At 36.8% G+C, this 19,240-nt stretch overlaps 1 protein-coding gene and 1 pseudogene across 1 annotated transcript; one reads left to right on the top strand and one right to left on the bottom strand.

Annotated features, from left to right (window-relative positions):
- The first annotated feature begins 395 nt into the window (after positions 1-395).
- On the top strand, positions 396-4,864 carry LOC110789490 (disease resistance protein RGA2-like; annotated as a pseudogene).
- Positions 4,865-6,072: 1,208 nt separating this feature from the next.
- Positions 6,073-15,667, bottom strand: LOC110789489 (DNA mismatch repair protein MSH2). Its single transcript, XM_021994165.2, has 13 exons — positions 15,435-15,667; positions 15,247-15,296; positions 15,120-15,152; positions 12,778-13,851; positions 11,966-12,520; positions 11,780-11,890; positions 11,608-11,697; positions 11,439-11,510; positions 10,736-10,846; positions 9,734-9,860; positions 7,771-7,973; positions 7,363-7,515; positions 6,073-6,640 (listed from the first exon to the last, which is right to left on the bottom strand). The coding sequence occupies exons 1-13, from the start codon at positions 15,487-15,489 to the stop codon at positions 6,440-6,442; spliced, it is 2,835 nt and encodes a 944-aa protein (XP_021849857.2). The 5' UTR covers positions 15,490-15,667; the 3' UTR covers positions 6,073-6,439.
- Between the last annotated feature and the right edge of the window lie 3,573 nt (positions 15,668-19,240).

The following is a 19,240-nucleotide window of genomic DNA, read 5'->3' as shown; positions in this document are numbered from 1 at the left end:
TTGTTAAATATATTAATAACAATTATTACATAATAATTAATAAAAATATTAATAACTATTATTATAATTATTAATTTGAGCGCTAATTTTTTTTTTTTGCATTTTCTGATTTTTTTTATAGTAAATAACGTTGGTATACAAAAAATGGATATGAGGTCCCAAAAGGTGAAAAAAATATTCGGGTCCTAAACGGTGAAAAAATCAAAAAGTTTGACCTTAACCTTTGTCTTAATTTATTATTTGAGTGATAGTATAGTTAACGGTGAGTTAAACTATGATTAGCTGACCGGAAAATGAAAATGAGTCACGAAAAGATGAAAAAAAAAAAAATTGGGGTCCTAAAAAGTGAAAAAACCAAAAGGTTGAAGTGTTGAACCCCAACCTTTAACTTAGCTCCTTTTTCGTTTGCCCAAAGGGTGCAATTTCACACAAAATAAAAAGGTATGCCTGAAGCCTGAAGGCTTGCAGTTGCAACCAGATGCTCGTCACTCCTACAGTCCTACCAACGGCAACTTCGATTACTCCTCCGCTAAAGTCACCGGCCCAACACTTCCACCACTTATAAACGAATTTCAGTTGAATTTGTCGTCTGTTCAAACACCGAAGCTTTCGCGTGGCGTCGTCTTCTTTAGGTTTACTCTCTGCTATATTTTTTTTGCTTGCATTTTGAATTTCGATCAGTTTTTCTTTGTTGTTAGTTTTCTTTGTGATAATACAATGAAAATGACGTTAATTTTATTGATCCATTATCTAGGTGTAACACCTGGTTCGATTTCCTGCTTGATTTTGATTCTTAATTTATTCGGAACTTTAATTTTGAAAATTGTAGTTCAACAGAAATTTAGTTTATGCTTGCTCTTCGATTTTTGGTGATAATCGAATTAATATCATTTTCTGCTTGTTTTTTATTTTTTATTCGGGTATCATTTATGCTTTGGGTCATTTTTGCTTGATTTGATTGTGTGACTCTTAAATATTTGATTGTCATGGTTGCGATTATTCTTGTTAATTAATTTTATTTGCGAAACCGTGTCTAGATTTTCGCGCAACGTCTATCTGCGAGATTAACTGGACAATCCTCAAGTAATAACCATGAAAAGCACACACGAGTATGGAGACAACCGGGAAAAAAGGATGTTAAATTGAAAAAGACAAAGCAACTTCATGAAAACACTAAATATTGGCATGCTAAATCTAACCGTATTTTGTTGGTATGATTACTATATACTGGAGTAGTACGGTACTACGGTGTAAAAATTTTATATTACCTTATTCATTGCAAGTTGCAACAAAAACAAAATAAATGATAGTATTACGTTAAAGTTATTTGGTTTAACTAGACAAATTGATAGTTTTGAGAAAAAAAAACAGACAAGTTGAATTAAGTAAGTAATACTGTATCGATTTTAGCATTAAGCATCTTTCACCATATACATTGTGATATTTGATAAAGCAGTAGTACTATTGCTGAACCATTTGTGAAAGTTGAGCAAAAACCAAAATCAGAAAACCAAGCAAAAAATGGACATAGGAACAGTGCTATCTGTTGCACAAACTCTGTTAGCAGCCCTGCAATGTTTGGAGCTGAAAGAGATCCTCTCATTATTTGACTACAAATCCCAACTTGATGACCTCCAACGCACCGTCTCCAAAATCAATGCAGTGTTCCGTGATGCAGAGACTAAGGAGGAGCTCTCCTATGAAGCACAACATTGGCTAGATGAGCTCAAGGATGCCGTCTTTGAAGCCGATGATCTGTTTGGCGAATTTGTCACTCTGGCCGAGCAGAAGCAACGGCTGATGGTACTCTCTCAGAAAAAGTGAGTGACTTCTTCTCTCGTTCCAAAAATCCACTTAGCGTTGCGTATAGAATGTCTCGGGGGGTTAAGGAAATCAAGAAGAAGTTGGATTTAATTGCTACCAATAGTCAGCAGTTTTGCTTTAAGCTTGATTCTGAGCCTATCAGGAATAGAAGGCCAGAGACCTGCTCTTATGTGAATGAAGTTGATATCATTGGAAGAGAGGATGACTTGAACAACATTGTTAATAAGCTTCTTGATTCTGATGTTCAATGTGATGTGTCTTTCCTTTCAATTGTGGGAATCGGAGGTTTGGGAAAAACTTCTCTCGCCCAACTTGTGTACAACGATCCAAGGGTCACAAATGACGCATTTCCATTAAGGATATGGACTTGTGTCTCTGATGAAGATCAGAAAGAACTGGATGTAAAATTAGTTATTTGCAAGATTCTGGGTCAGAATTATGATAGCGGGTCTACCATGGAAGAAGTGCAAAACCAGCTTCGTGAAAAGCTACAAGGCAAGAAATACTTGCTTGTCTTAGATGATGTTTGGACTGAGAAGCATATTCAATGGCGCGATTTGGTTAAGTACTTGATTGGAGGTCAAAGGGGGAGTTGGATTATTGTGACTACACGTTCACAAGAGACTGCAACAATTGTAGGAGGTCTACACCATGAGCTGCAAGGTTTGTCAACGGAAAATGCATGGCGCTTGTTTGAAACAACGGCGTTTGCATCAAATCAGTCTAATCCTGATGACTTGGTGAAGATTGGACGACGTATTGTTGAGGGATGTGCTCAGGTCCCTCTCGCCATAAAGGTGGCAGGAAGTCTTTTATTTGGTCAAGATAAGAGTAAGTGGCAATCATTTCAGAAGATTGGATTAGCCAACCATTAGGGAGAGTGAAAACACCATTATGTCCATATTGAAGCTAAGTTTCCATCATCTTGAATCTCCATTGAAGAGTTGTTTCAGTTATTGTGCACTATTTCCAAAGGATTCCGTGATAGCGAAAGATTTATTGATAAGCCTTTGGATAGCTCAAGGCTTTATTGTTCCATTGGATAAAGGTCAAAGTATTGAAGATGCTGGTGAGGAGTATTTCTCGATTTTGTTGAAAAGATGTTTCTTCCAAGACGTGAAGACAAATGAATTTGGTGAGATTGACACATGTAAGATGCACGATCTAATGCATGATATCGCTCCAAGTGTCTCAGGGAAGGAAATCTCTGCAAAAGATGCCATAAATGGCATTCTAGATAAAAAAAATTCTTCATCTGTCAATTGTCAGCAGCCACGACTATGACAAATACTCTTTGGGTAAGAACCACATCCGTTCGCATCTTCTGATTGACTTTAGTACTTGTTGGAGAATCACCGAGCTTCCGGTGGAGGCATTAGTGGCAAATTGTAGGTGTCTAAGGGCATTGGACCTGAGAGGGTTAGAGGTGAAAAGTTTGCCAGACTCTATAGGTGAATTGTTGCACTTAAGGTATTTAGATCTCTCATCTAGCAAAAGTTTGGTATTGCTTCCCAAGTCAATCACAAAATTATATAATCTACAAACCTTGAATTTAGTTCATTGCTGCAGTTTGAAAGAGTTGCCAAAATATATGAGTAGACTGGTTAAGCTGAGGTTCTTGAATATATATGATTGTAATAAGTTAGTTCATATGCCTAGGGGCATGGGTAAGCTGAGTTGCCTTCAGAAGCTAGAAGATTATTTTATAGTGGGCGGTGGGAGTTGTTCGAGTTGGAATCAGTGGTTTTATGGGTTGAAAGACCTAAAGCTTCTTAACAACCTCAAAAGTCGTCTTAGTATCAGATTCAGGTGGCCAGAGAATGTTGTCAAGGAAGATAGAAGGAGGGAAGGATTATACTTGAGGAGTATGGAACATCTGAATTCCATTCAGTTAACTTTTGGAGAGGGGAGAGATAATGAAAGAAGAATGGATAAAGAGGGAACATTCAATTTGATGGAAGATCTACAGCCTCATTCTAATCTAAAGTTGTTACATGTGTACGGATATAGAGGTTTGAAAATGCCTAGTTGGATGACGCTTCTCCCGAATCTTGCAAAGCTTCATCTATGGGATTGTTCCATTGAGTACCTGCCATGCCTAGGGAACTTGCGTCATCTGAAATCTTTCAGACTTGAAAGATTGGAAAATTTGGAGTACATAAAAGAAGATAGTTCTTCATTGGCTAATTCCAGTTCCACCTTGCTCATGTCGTCCGCAGAAGAAATGGTTTCTTTCTTTCCCTCCCTGGAAGAACTTGAGTTAAAAAGACTGCCGAAGTTCAAAGGATGGAGGAGAGTCAACAGCAGTAAGCCACAGCTGCTACCGTGTCTGTCTCAGTTGAAGTCATTGATAATATTCAGTTGTCCCGAACTGACATGTATTCCTCTGTGTCCCGCTGTGGAAATACTCAGACTTTATAGTTTTAATAAAGGACTACAAAGAATAATAAAAATTAGGGAAATGGATGAGAAATTAGGAGATGTTGTTCCCAAGTTAAAGATGGTGGAAATAGACAATGTGGGATGGCTAAATTTACTCCCCATTGAGGCTTTTCGGTGTCTTAAAAGCCTTAAAATAGACGGGGACATGGAGTTGGTGGATCTGCCCAGTTGGATGCAGTTCTTGACTAACCTCCATGACCTTGCAATTATCCATTGCAGACAACTGAAAGAAATGCCGAATTGGTTGCCCGAACTCAACTCTCTGTGCCATCTTAGTGATGCTCATTGTTCGCCAAGCCTGACCAAAAGATGCAAAAAAGATCCACCAGGGGAGGACTGGCCCTTCCTTCATCACATCCGCCACATTCACATTAGTGGTGCGTCTTTCTTTCCCTTGGATTTATTTGATTAATCATGTTTTCAAATGAAGAATTGCAGACTTTGCTACATTGTATTGATATGTATCATATGATATTTCTATGAAGGTCAAGGCAGATGCTGCCCTTATCACGGCTGAATGCCAGGATATTCAGCTGCTTTGTGGAGATCCATCATTCATGAGCACTGCTGGAGATACTGCTACTGATTTACTAATGTAGGTCACTGACTATTAAATTTTATGATTTTTGGTGCATTATACTGATATGATTATAGATTTATAGGTCACTAACTATTGTTTTTGTTAAGGATTGACATTTGCAGAGACAAAAAACACCGATTGTAGTTGCAAGCTTGTGGATAAGACTGAAGGAATCATGTTCTAGGTTGATGCTGGTAATTCGATACTTTCTCTTAAATCCTTGAAATTGTTTCACTCCGAAAATTTTGAACATTAACTATATACAGTTTTGTTGCTGATACTGCAGATCATTTCCCTGACGCTAAATGTCAAGATGTTGACATCATTATTCGTGAATGGATCATGACGATTGAGGGAAGAATTCAAACTATAATACAAATGTGTCGTCTTCGCGTGCAGTAAGCTTGGAATGATCTTGTTCTTGTGAAATTGCTCGATTGTATAACAGTCATCTGACAAACAACTTTTTACCTAATTTCCCAATTCCCATGTATGAATTTCCTTAAAGACACTTGATATTGCATCAGTCTTTAGAGTAAGTGATGAATATCTCAATTATCTCTGGTATTATTTGTAATTGTATCTAAATACCCAGCAACGTAATGTAAGACATTTTCAATTTTCTTGAAGCAATCTGTTGAATCAAGTACACATTTGTTGTATCAGATACCCATTGCAGAACAGAAGTAAGAGATATTCTACAGTATGCCACCATATATTGTATACTACGGTTTGCTCAAAGCAACCTTGTGCATTTCTGTCCAGTACGGAATAACTTGTTAGTTAGTTCCAATTTTTCCGCCCAGTCCACCACACCACCTACCACTAAAACCTTATCAACACTATACTTGGTCCTGCTTTGTCTACCAGAATTCGGTGAAACCTAAAATGACGTGCCATTGATCACACACACCCAACTGTATAGTTCGTGCCTCTATATTCATAAAGTCTAGGTTTTCTTTGATCACAATTTGCAACAATGTTTAATGACAGAAAATATCGGTCTTTGACCTAAATCCCTAGACGTTTAGGTCTACCAACCAATTCATCTTTGGAGTACATTGTTTGAGCTTTTTTTGGAGAAAATTTGTGATGTTATTTATATTCTTATTTGTAAAGTTGGCATCTTATGTTTTGTATAGGGGACTTTGAACCAGTTTATGCAAGACCGTTGGTTTCGATTTTGTAAGTACTCTTTTCATGAACAAAACAAGGAAACTGAAAACTAAGATCAATGAACACCATTTTCTTACAACATAAAGAGCAGTTGCATCATTTACATCTTAGGAGCTTCAAGATTCATTATGCCATTCCATCATCTACAAAGGCAAATTATCATGAAACATACATGAATGTCAATAAAACCTCATTACATTCTCATATTCCCACCTGCATTGTCGGCAAAAAATAGGAGCATCTCGAAAAACAAACATTTTTCTGGCCTGACTGGACTGTATCTGATGCTCCAAAGGTGGGAAGAGCGTGTAAGGTTACCCTATCCATCCTATATTAAGATCAGCTGCTAATTCTAATCTACAGCTACCCAGATATGAACAAAATTCTGGAGATGCTGAGAACACTTGTAGCAGGGAACTAAAGAAACTGCTTCAACCACTGACAGTTTTCTGAATCCTTCTCCAAGTCACTCTTCATTTTATTCACATGCTCCAATGCTTTCTCCAAATCCATTGTCTCTAATGGAATCTCAGCAAACTCTTTCAAGAATTGGTGAGCCCTTGCTGCACCCTCAGAGACAGCATCGGGATCAAACTCCCTTTTCCGCTTCTGTCCCACCTTAAAATTGCGAGAAAAAGGTTAAAACATAGAGCTTTTAAACAGCTACTTATAGACTGCAAACACCATCACACAGAGACTTGAAGCAACAGTTTTCTGTTGTCTTTTTTACAGAATTTCTCATAAGATGGGGGAGTGAGGTGTTAACAACTAAAGTATATTCCACAGCCATTAACTTTTCCATATGAGAACAGCTCTATGATTTCAAGACACATGGTAAACTATTGTTATAAGGTAGTTTTTTCGAAAATGTGTATCATATTAGGTATTTTCCACACTACCTTCAATAACACAAGTAGAAACAATAATTAGCAAACACATGGGAAAATCATCTGCAAATTTCATCTCGTCTTCAACCTTGCAGACAAGCTAGGCTGGAAAAAGAACACAAAGTTGCTCAGTTCTACACCCAACATCACAAAGTTATCCTTTTAATTCCACCCCTAACAGCATGACTATCATCAGACAATTGTGCTGTCATTATCATACAAGTTAGTGCCAATAGTTTAGGTCATGACATGTGATGTTCCACACATACAAGACATTAACTAAATGCTTAGTCTAAAAGTACAAAGGTCAGTTAAATTAAATGTCTTTTTCTTGGTGGTGGGGGTGAGGATCTCAAAGATGACTGAATGCGTGCATGAAGAAACAAACAAATTTCATGCAAGGCAAAACACAGGTAACTACTACTGAGAAAGAAAGAAAATGTTATACTGTACCTCTTTTGAAAGATCATCAGCATTTTTTGTGGCAGGAGAGAAATCTTCCAACTCAGCAGCTTTTTCTCTTGCAAGAGATACTACTGTTTCTGGAAAATTGGCAAATTCTGCAACATGAATGCCAAAACTTTGATCACAAGCCCCCTCTTCAACCTGAAAAACATGAAACATAAGATATCCATCTGAGTTTAATAGGAGTTTTAGATATTTATATCTGAAATGAAATACCACAAATAGGTGCATGAAATGATTTTAACCTTCTTACACCAATTTAAAAATAGGATGAGTTCATAACTTCATAAAGTTGCAGATAGATAAAGAAAATATAACTTTTTTAACAGGATATCAGACATTTAGAATAGAGAAGTAAAAATAACACATAAAACAGGCAAAATGATAGAGCAAGACCTTGTAGAGCATAGTCAACTTGCGGCTTGATGAATCTATGTGTGCACTGACGTGGTAATTTGCTATACCAGCACTCTTTTTATTGGAAGGTCCAGCCCCTCTGTTATCATGGGCTAATGTCGTGAGTTCATGAAAGTGGGTAGCAAATAAAGTAGGTGCCTTGATGACATCAACAATGTGCTCACAAATTGCCCAAGCTAGGCCTGCACAAGTAGAGAAACTTCCGTTCAAGTAAAACAACATTTACCTATTGGCTGCTTAACATTATTTGGTTCTCAAAGCAAGACAAGAGTAAAGATTGGAGACTAAAATAACATTGGGACTCAAGATGCAACAAATAAGAAAACATCCACGAGTTACTTCAGCCTCAGTTCAAAAGATAAATGCCTGATTTCTGTTTAACATTATAAATAGTATTTACATCACGCAAGTCTTTCCTGAAATGTGTTTAGAAGAAAAAGAAGGAAAAAAATATATACAAACAGTAAATTTCTCAAAAGCAAAGCAGTAAAGTATAACTACATAATTAGGCTTTATTAAAAACATAAATCAAGAGTTAAATTTCTTCACTGTTTCCCTCTATGCCCGTCAGAAAAAAATTGATTTTCTAACGAAAAATGAAGAACCAAATACGCGCAGAGCCCAGTCTAGATATACAACTAGGAGAAGGAGACTGGACACACGATAGTAATCCCAGGTCTCAGGAAAGGAGTTTCATCAATGGCCCAGGGAAAACTAGAGACAACAAGAGACAGCTCCACATGGGTTTTGTTTTTGAGGCATCGATATGACTAGTTTCTACTGATATAGTTCCAAGGAAAAGCAGCGATATTAGGTATATACGGAGTATATTTCAGCTAAATCAACATAAACATAGTAGTAACATACGCCCCTTTTATATAACCTGTGACATACATATCTCCTTGGGGTTAATATCACTCCAAAAGTCTAAACCAGTCTCGCATCTCAAGCATTTATCTGAATTTCTGTTCCTACCTAAGTTTCCCATAAGTTTAGCTGAGTGATTGGAGAGAATTATGCGGAATGTCCTCTGGTTGGGGAATGGGGGTGTTCAGAAGAACTAGAGATCATTCAGTGTGTTGGAAGTCTTGAAACAGTTATTCCAGATCCCAAAAAGAAGGAAACCAGGGGTGTAGAAAGTTGGTGTACAAAAGCTTCTCCGAAGTATGTAAATGGCTTGGGAAAAAGCCATTTGAAGCTAACTCCCACTGTCACAGAGTGGTTAACAGAAGAAACCGTCTCCATGTGAATAGTTAAGACACGCTGGCAGCGGCTCATGCTTCCTGAGCAAGCCCTTTTATATGGTCTTCCTAACACCTATGTGCTCATTAGAAGAGTAATAAGAAAATTTTGAAGTACTGAGAAAATTTTCTTCCTATTCTCTGAAGGATGCTGGCCGTCTCTCTTTGAAAAACTTCGAATTGGGAGGGTGATCCTCCTGGCGAGGGCCTACCCATCCCAACCAGGGTAAACTGTACTCTTCTTTTTCAAGCAAAACTTTTCTTTGTCTAAAGAAAAGGCAAAAGATGATATAAAAGCAAACTGATTAAGAGGGAAAGATCATCGTGCATGTATTATGTTTCTCCACCATAACAAGTCATCCATGCAAATTCATAACATCAAAGAGAACTCCCAGTCCTCAACCATGATATGATGCAGAAATTTGAACAGATCTAGAACCACAACAGTTCATGGAATAAACTTCTGCAAAACAAAAAACCATGAAAAAGTTCCAACCCATACCGTGACAATTAATAGTCTATAGAGATGTAAGAACGCTGTGAGAAAAGCATGCCACAGGTTTCTCATCAAGTTACTCACAAGGGCTTGGTGATAAAGTTCAGTTGGTGAGAATAATATGCAACAACTCTAATGCAGAACAGGAGGTGAACCAAATCTATTAAAGGTAAGCAGTAACTCAAATGCAGAGGATAAGACTAACCAAATCCATCATAAGTAGATGTCCCTCGGCCCAACTCATCAATAATTATCAGTGACTTATCAGTGGCTCCCTTCAAAATTGATGCAGTCTCAAGCATTTCTTGCATAAAAGTGGACACTCCTCGCAACTAGAAGAAAGAAAGGAATATGATTACAAAATTCAGCACAATGTTTCAAAACTTTATTTTTTGTCTATAACATCCACGATTTATGGTTTTACTTCTCATCTTTCTGTGCAATGCATAATGTTCCTCTTTACAAACTCAAGAATGTTCCAGATCCACTTTCACTCAAAACAACCAAAAAAAAAAATAACTCTAGTTTTAGATCCAGCTCTTCCATAAAATTGACTGTGTCTGCTCCACAGTGTAATCCACGTTATCTTGTTGAGATGAGATGTTCATGACACAACAAAAGTAGTTGAAGGTTTATAATTTCCCATTCCAAATGCAGTTATCTTTTAAGGTTATGCCAGGAATTCAGCAAGTTCTAGTTCATGAAACATGCTTAGGACACAACTAGTTTTGTTATACTAGCCCACGAACGTACCAAAGTACAATATACCACATTACCAATTCACAAGTTCCGAATGGTGGTTTGGAGGGGGTAGGGTGGGGGATGAGCTTATTAGCTAACATTGTTCAGGTACTCATATTAAGCCAATTAAGGTGTTGTTAGTTGTTGCATTTGTATTTGAAACAAACAATTCTTACTACGCTGTATTTTAACTTTTAAGTGATTTCAAAATACTTGTATGATATAAGAGAAATTAGTTAAGTGGATAGATGATTCGGAATCAAGGAAGTGAAAAACTTGTGGCTTCAGAACATGAAGTCATTAAAAGGTGTTCAGCCTACATTCTTGTTGTCAAGTGAGCAAGAACTTTAAGTGATATCCTTTATTTTTATCTTATTATTGAAACAAAAGAAAATGAACTAATAATTAGGATAAACTAATGCAAGCATATACTTTATAAAGCACTTCAAAAAGCATAAGAACTCACTTGGCAGTCACCAGCACCTACACGGGCAAATATGCAATCACGAACAGAAATTATGGCGTTGTCACAAGGAACATATGATCCAACTTGTGCCATTAAAATATTTACACCAACCTGAAGCAGTGTTAAAAAAAAGGTTAATGAAAATCAGAGACACAATCACAATCAAGGAACCGTCCAGATGGCCTATGTTTAGTTGCTTAAGGCAATTAAGGGTATTGAAAAAGAAAATTACATTTTATTGAAGTTATAAGTATTCCATAGCTTCATTTTCTCTGGTTGGTTTTTTATTCTTTTATTATATTTATTGTGGAGAGGGGGGCCCTACCCCAAAAGTTTCAAATTCCAAGAGAAACCAAGTGACATACATTATGCAATAATGGAGAGAATAAAAAGAAGGTTCTCAAATATAATGAAATGCAATGAGATCTTGTGAGCTTCAGGGAACTTATTATACAGGCAATATGTACCAAGCTTATGTTTTATTAGCTATAGAAATCTAGTATAACCACCTAATCTTTCAACAACATAACAGTATCCTGCATAATACTACTTTCATAATCTGAAAATCATAACTAAGTGAACATTTCCATGTAGAAGTTATGTATTGATGTGTTGGGATGACATTGAAAAGAAAGACATGAACATAATAAAGTAACAGGAAACAATTCATCATTAGTATGTGATTATGCGGAAGTATGTTCACCTGTCTGATGAAAGTGGATTTTCCACCCATGTTGGGCCCAGTGATAATTTGGAACCAGCTTTGTCCTCGGACCTGTTATACAAGGAACAACATTACTTTTAACAGAACAATTAAGTTACACAGCTTATTCTACCAGAAGGTTAATTTCATTGCCTAGAATATCACTCACAAGCTTACAGTCATTCGGTATGAAATTCACCCAGTCCTGTGCCTCAACACAGGGATGTCTACTGCCTTCTAATATGATATCTCCAACATCCTGCGGTTTCCAACATGGTAAGAGAATAAAGACCTGGTTTTCACCTCATATACTTCACGTAAAAATAATTAAATAGGCTTACAGATGGAGTTATATCTGGTCTTGTATAGGGAGTAGGACAACTTGCTGCCAAATCAGCAAAACCAAGCAACACATCCAGTTCAGCTAGTAATGAAGCTAAAGACTCGAATACCTGCAAATCAAAAACTTCTTTATGCATAAATCAATATTGATAAAGAAGAAAATAAAAAACTTAATAATAACATACCTCAGAAAATGTAGCAGCAGTCTGAACCACTCGCTGTACTAATTCCTTTTGGCAGTTTTTATATTCCTCGAGAACCCTTTGATACTGATCCCCTAAATTTTTGAGTTTTGAATTTGTAAATTTGACACCATCCTTCCGTGTTTCAAGAACAACAAACTGTGTAGTAAGCTTTTTCCTGATTTTTGGTTCTTCCTTCTTTGTTATTCTAAAAACATGTCCAAATTGTGTACCCTTCTCTAGCTTTAGAACCTTGTCAGCACTGAGATCAAGATCATTGGCAGTTTTTATATGAAGACTATCTATTTGGGAATCAAGCGACTCTTGTTCCTCTTTCAGTTCAAGGAGCCTTGAATCATAACCAGAGGATATCATGTATTCACCATTCTCAAGTTGGTCAAGGTCAACAGAAGTCTCAACAAGGGCCACAAATTTGTTTAAATGATCATCATCACTACAGATTCCAAGGGGATCCGAGAATCTTTCCTTCATTAATGCTGAGAACTGTCCTTCATACCTTCCCAGTGCACTTAAAATGTATGGAAGTCTAATGCTTGACTGGAAAGCACAAACACAAAAAAATACATGAATACAAATCTACACGAAAGAAAGCAGTCATGAATGACACGAATTGAGATAAGGAAAGCAAAAGGCCATCATGAATTACAAATAGCAGTTCTTCAATCTAAAGATATGCGAGGGTCCGTACCATACAAGGATGTCTGGTTCAACGACATACAAGCACAAAAGATTACAGAGATAAAAATGTTCAAAGTAAAATGTGCCACCAAACATAAGAATAATAGATTGCCTACCTGATAAAGCTTTACAACATTTTGCAAACCAGCTCTTTTCTTCTGAAGATTACGTGTTAGTCGTTCAATATCAGATATTCTTTTCAAATGTTGTCTAAGATCCTGACGAAGTTCTATATCCTCAACAAAAGCTTGTACCAAATCCAGCCGAGCATTTATTTCATTCACATCTAATAAAGGTTGCTTCAGCCACATATGAAGCAACCGTTTCCCCATTCCAGCAGTACAAGTTCTATTCATCAGACCAAACAAGCTAAAATTTTTGTTAGCATCGTTTCTGCTCTCCATAACATTTAATGCTCTCATAGCAGCAGAGTCTAGCCTCATGCAACTGTCAAGATTATAAGGCTTAATAGCAAAATTTCCATAATTGCTTTCATCTGAAAGCAATTCTGCATAAGATAATAAAGCGCCCAAAGCAGCAGGGGCTATTTCAAGTCCTAAAACAAGATCACGAACTGGCTCAATCGAACCTTTGACGAGCCTTCCAAGATCTGGCACCAGATCTCTTGCCTTAAAATCAGATTTTTTCCTCTCAGTTACCATCACACCACATCTTGATAATGCATCAACCAACCCTTTTCCTTCAGTAGACCTGACAACATCCACTGGGAGAAGGCATTCCCTGCAACCAAGCCCAATCAAAGTTGATTCCACATTTGTGAAGTGGCTATCATCTAGAAACTCAGCCAACCCAAACACTCTCTTAGTAAGGTCAATGTAACCCAATCCAACAGTGCAACCATTTTCCCTGAAGTTTGGTAACAATGCAACCGTTGCAGGAGAATCTTGCATTTCATTATTTGCAAATAAAATATCTTCAAAAATTCCTAAGTTTCCAGGACTTCCGCTCTTCACAAGTTTCCAATTAGAACCACTACCCTCGTATAGCTCAATTGTGTGGTCTGTCCTTTCTAAAAGTAAATCACGAGCAATTGTTTCGAACATGCTTTTACTTATAGTTACACTGGATAGGCCATCAGAACCACTCCCTAATTGTCTTAGGGCTGTGGTAGTGTGGTAATAAGTTTTTGCGACAAAAGATGCATTTTCTCCATGGGCAGTAAAATAATCCTGTTTCAAGTGCAGAACTTCTTTGTCAGAAATTGATAACAGAACAACATCACTGTTGTTTACAATGTACAAGAAAAGAAAAGGACTTAACAGATGAGAGGCAGCTTCAGGGAAAGGACGCGAATAACAAATCTAACATGCATATCATTTTAACACTATATTGCCTTTACTAGCAAAATAAAGCATCTTAAACTTCCTGCTTCCACGTCAATACATAATCTAAAACAATGTTAAAATTTAAAGATGAGAACACTTCAGAAACCATATTTGGCATAGATTTGTTTCTAATTCTTTAACCACTACCTTTGGCATAGATTTGTACTTCCTCCGTCTTTTATTAATCGCAACGTTTGTTAGTTTCACGCATGCCGATGCACAACTTTGATCATTTATATCTTAAATTCTCTTTATGCAAAAATTATAAAAAGTTGATATTTTGAAAATACACATTGAGACGAATCTAACAAGATCCCACATGACTATGTTTTATCTTATATAAAAAACACTACGAATAGTCAAAGTAGATTATATGAATAGTGGCAAAAGTCCAAACGTTGCGAGTATTAAAAGACGGAGGAAGTATATATACAAGGCTTCAATCCTGGATTTTGCAAGTGTGTACGACACTACGACTTGTGCATTTTCTACTCCTTTACAGTTCAAATAGAAGCTAAAAGGTAGCTCACTTGGGAAAAATTAGCACTTGAAATAGGATTAATCTAAAGCTTTGTAGGGCCCAAAAAACATTGATTAAATTTGTTATTTATACAACTCACTCCTTCGCCTTTTCACATCTGAGAGTAGACATTACCCATTGATAACTTACCAAGAGTAGAGAATTGACATACTGATTCACCCATTACTACTAAAATTGGTACCATGAAATGCAGGTTATTTTAGGCTTTTCTCACCACCACCTTTCCCCTCTTATCCCCATCTATATGACATTTCACATTCTCATCATTCATACAATCATTTTACACTACATTACTACTACAGAATACTCAAAAATGTAGTTAGAGAACTAAATTACCAAAAATCGACCTAAAAAAAAAAGATAACTCATTTGACTTGTTGAATTGTTCAAATGTCAACAGGGTATGATCTTACTATAAATAAAACACAAACAGTAAATAATAGAAATGATTAAAAATATATAATCCTTCATTATTTACCGAAAACCCCAAATCAGCATAAACACTGGCATTCTTTGCAAAACCCTAATACGTTGGAGATAAAAGAACTAAAGAAAAACCACAAAAACTAACCCGACGATCGAAAAACCGCACGGCCCGAGAATCCTGAAACCATAACAGACAAACCCACATAAGTAAATAACAAAATCACACAATTTTTTATCAAATAGTTGAAATATTTAGACAAATTAAGGCTCACCTGAGGCAGGGTTTTGAAGAATGAAAGAAACCCTTGAGCCTGCTTTGCATCTAATACAAAAATTAAACAAAATCATTCAACTACAAATTGAAAACCGGCATATATTAAACATTACATAACTCATTAAAATTAAGATGTTTTTTAAACAAATTAAAAAGGGAAGAACAAAAATCGAACTAGGGTTTTACCGAGCTTGAGTTCTGGGAGTTTATTCTGATCGAGGAAATGCAAATCGTCGTCCATTGATAATTAGTGGTTGATTAATTTAACAGTGAAGAGAAGAATGGCGAAATGGGTGTGTAATTGGAAAATGAATTTAGTGGAAGAAGCATAGCTTTTATATTATTGGGGAAAATGGGTCGGTTTTTGGTATTGGCGGGAAAGAAACGGCAGGTTTTCGCGGGGGCGGGAGCGCATATATCCTACTTTTACTTCTTTTTTTTTGATAATCAGAGCATATATCCTACTTCCTCGATCTGTTCTTATTTACATGACACAGTGGAATTTTAGACACTATTTACCCAAACACCTTTGACTTCCTTTGTGGTTTATACATGAGAAAAAACATAGTCGTGTGGGTCTTATTAGATTTGTATCAGTAAATGTTATTTAAATATCAACTTTTTATAATTTTTTCCAATACACAATTAGAGATATTAATATTTGAAATCGTGCATTGGCAAACGTGCCTAAATAATTGTGTCATTTAAAAAAGAACGGAGGAAGTATATCCTATTCTACATTTTAGTGTGTGCCCGTATTAATACACGGGAATATGAAATATTATGAGTTTGTCAACATGTTTAACCTACGAAGTACATTTTTGCTTGTGTATTGATGTTCAATTTGTTTTTTTAACTTACTAACTAACTCTTCATATTACAAAAAAATATTTCTTTTTTATAGGAGAATGGTGTTTAGAATTCCCATATTAGGTGTAATGAATCCTCTATAAATTTATCATTGTTTTTGACAAATATGTCTTGTTGGAATCTACAATTTGTTAGAAATGAGAAAAGGTTGCAAAGATGAATGTAGATCGATGAGAGCGTAGCGCGTCATGTCATTAATAATCATATCCGAATTGTTAATAAAGCTTATACTCCATACTTCTTATGAATCATTAGATTAATTGAATTATCATGCTATTAAATATATTATTATCAAAAAATAATTGGCCAAAACTTTAATATTGAGTACTATGAGAATAGTAGCATATTCAATTAATATGCATGCAGGTTGATATCAACAATAATAATATCGTGCGTATAGGTTAGAAGTAAAAAGAGAATCATACAGATAGCAAGATAGACATAAGAAAACCGATAATGTATCCATAAGTTGATAACAATATGAAATTGAGATGGTCTAATTAATTATCTAAATTTGATCAACAATTGCAATCAACGACTCATTAGATGTATCCGCATACGGAAACACCCGTTCATGAAATTTGACATCACGAGAAACAAAAAATTCACCCGTCTCTACATTTCAAAGCCGCCACCCCTTTTGCCCAAAAGGGTAACCTAGAAACACACATTTCCGACTTCGCGACTCAAACTTATCACCCTTACTTCGTTGATTATACACATGACACAAACAACCAAAACCACGAATTGAAACATACGAATGTGGTTTCCCAAATAGCATTTCATACGGAGTTTTGTTCGGATGAAGCGAGTAGGAGTACGATTAATTAAATAACAGGCAGCCATTACGCATTCCCCCCCATAACCTCTTAGGCAAATTTCCTTAAAACTGTAACGCTCTCCTGACATTTAAATGTGTCGATGTTTACGCTCAACTCTCCCATTTTGTTGAGGGGTGCCAACACACGAAGACTCAAACAACGTGCCATGTTTTAAAAAATATTCTTGCAAACAATTAAACTCCGTACCATTGTCACTCCGAACAACTTGAATTGAATAACTTGATTAAATTGACGTTTAATCATAGAAACAAAATTAAGAAACATCAACTCAAATTCGGTAATATTGCTAAGTAAATAAATCCAAACACCTCTTGAAAAATCTTCAACAATCGTTAAAAATACTTGGCTCCACAAGACGATGGCGTCTTGTATGGACCCCACAAATCAATATGAATTAATTCAAACATTCTACTAGCATGCGTCTCACTAACTGGGAAACTTTCTCTACATTGTTTTGCACGCGGACATACATCACAAATGGTATTATTCTTCCTAGTAGTATGACTCACAGAAGGTATCAACTGCAATACTTTCTTCGACGGATGTCCCATACGCTATTGCCACAAATCAACCCTACACTCGACCGCAAGCACACGTACCCTCGAAACCCCACGGAAAAAAATATAATCCTTCATGTCGATCACCCACGTCAATCACCGTCCTCGTCGAATGGTCCTGTAACACACATATTTTGTTAGTGAATTGAGCTGAACAATTTAATTCGTCACTTAACTGAGTTACAGAAATTAAATTGCAGTTTAATTTAGGCTCAAATGAAACATTATTAAGCACCAAACCACCCTCCAATGTTACGGAACCATATTGGTTCGAATTGGCCATTTGACCGTCCGACAACACAATTGACGAATTTGCGTACGTTTTGATATTTCTCAAACGCAACAGATTTCCCGTCACATGGTTAGACGCTCCTGTATCAATAATCCATCGTAAATCCACGTTACCTTGCAATTTTGGTTGTGGCTTATTAAGGATTTCGATTATCTGATGCGCTTGATTCTCGGACACCCCCGCAATGCCCTGCGTGACTGCTCCTGTTGCTGTATGCGTCGCAACACTCTGCTGTTGTAGTCACAACATTTGCGCGTGCAATGCTAGTCACACCACGTCTGCCTCTCCCTCCTCGTGCACCACTGCTTTTGCCTCCCCTACCCGGTCCTCTGCCTCCACGTTTCTTCTCATCCCACCAGTCAGGGAAGCCAATCAATTGATAGCAACTCTCTTCATTGTGTCCCTCCCGGTTGCAATGAGTGCAAAATTTCTCACCCACATCTCCATTCTTTGTTCCAGACTTGACTTAGCTTCCACCTTGAAGGCCATAACATTCTCCTTATTCTTACCACCCTTAGCTCGCATATTTTCAGTATTCACTACCGTTTGATATACGCCTCATCCACAGACGGTAAAGGAGATTGTGCCAACAATTGAGCCTGTATTGCTTCGTAATGACTCTCCAAGCCAATCAAGAAGTAATGTAGGTGTTCTTCCTCCCTTATTTATCCAACCTGTCGTGCGCGCAATATTACAAGAGCAACCCGCACAGATACAACGTGGTACTCTAGCGTATTGAACGTATGCCTTCCATACCGTCGACAATCGACCAAAGTAATATGTGACATATTCGGTTTGTCCCTACTTGCACAGTTGCACTCACTCAATGCCAATTTAATGTGGCACACTCTTGTACCACTCACCACGCAATATCGCTTCCTCAAACGCTCCCACAATTCACCAGCAATATCGAAGTCTTCCACCGTAGATCGTAGGTTCTCATCGATCGTATTGGTTATCCACGAGACCGACATGAAGTTCACTGCAATCCAATGTTTCATCTTGGTTTTATCCTGCGTAGGCTCCTTAATCGAACCATCAAGGAAGCCAAATTTTAACTTCGAGATCATACTACGTCGCACAGCCTTCGCCCATTCAACGTAGTTTGCAGTGCCGTGTAGTCTCACTAGTGTGATAAACACGCCTGGGCTGTCGCTCGAACCCAGATAATAATCGAGATCAACCTCCACATTCTCTCCATCCTTGCCCATGGCTGACTGCGCAAGGAATACTCACGTTTCTCTGTTCTCAGTTTGTGGAAAAAAGAAAAAATTAGGTTAATTAATCTATGCTCATGATACCATGACAAATGCGGCTCAAAGTTGTGTATTCTCATTCATTCTATATATATATATATATATATATATATATATATATATATATATATATATATATATATATATATATATATATATATATATATATATATAT

The sequence above is a fragment of the Spinacia oleracea genome, chromosome 5 (assembly GCF_020520425.1).
Source record: "Spinacia oleracea cultivar Varoflay chromosome 5, BTI_SOV_V1, whole genome shotgun sequence".
Taxonomy (NCBI): domain Eukaryota; kingdom Viridiplantae; phylum Streptophyta; class Magnoliopsida; order Caryophyllales; family Amaranthaceae; genus Spinacia; species Spinacia oleracea.
This window is presented reverse-complemented; position numbering and strand designations above follow the sequence as displayed.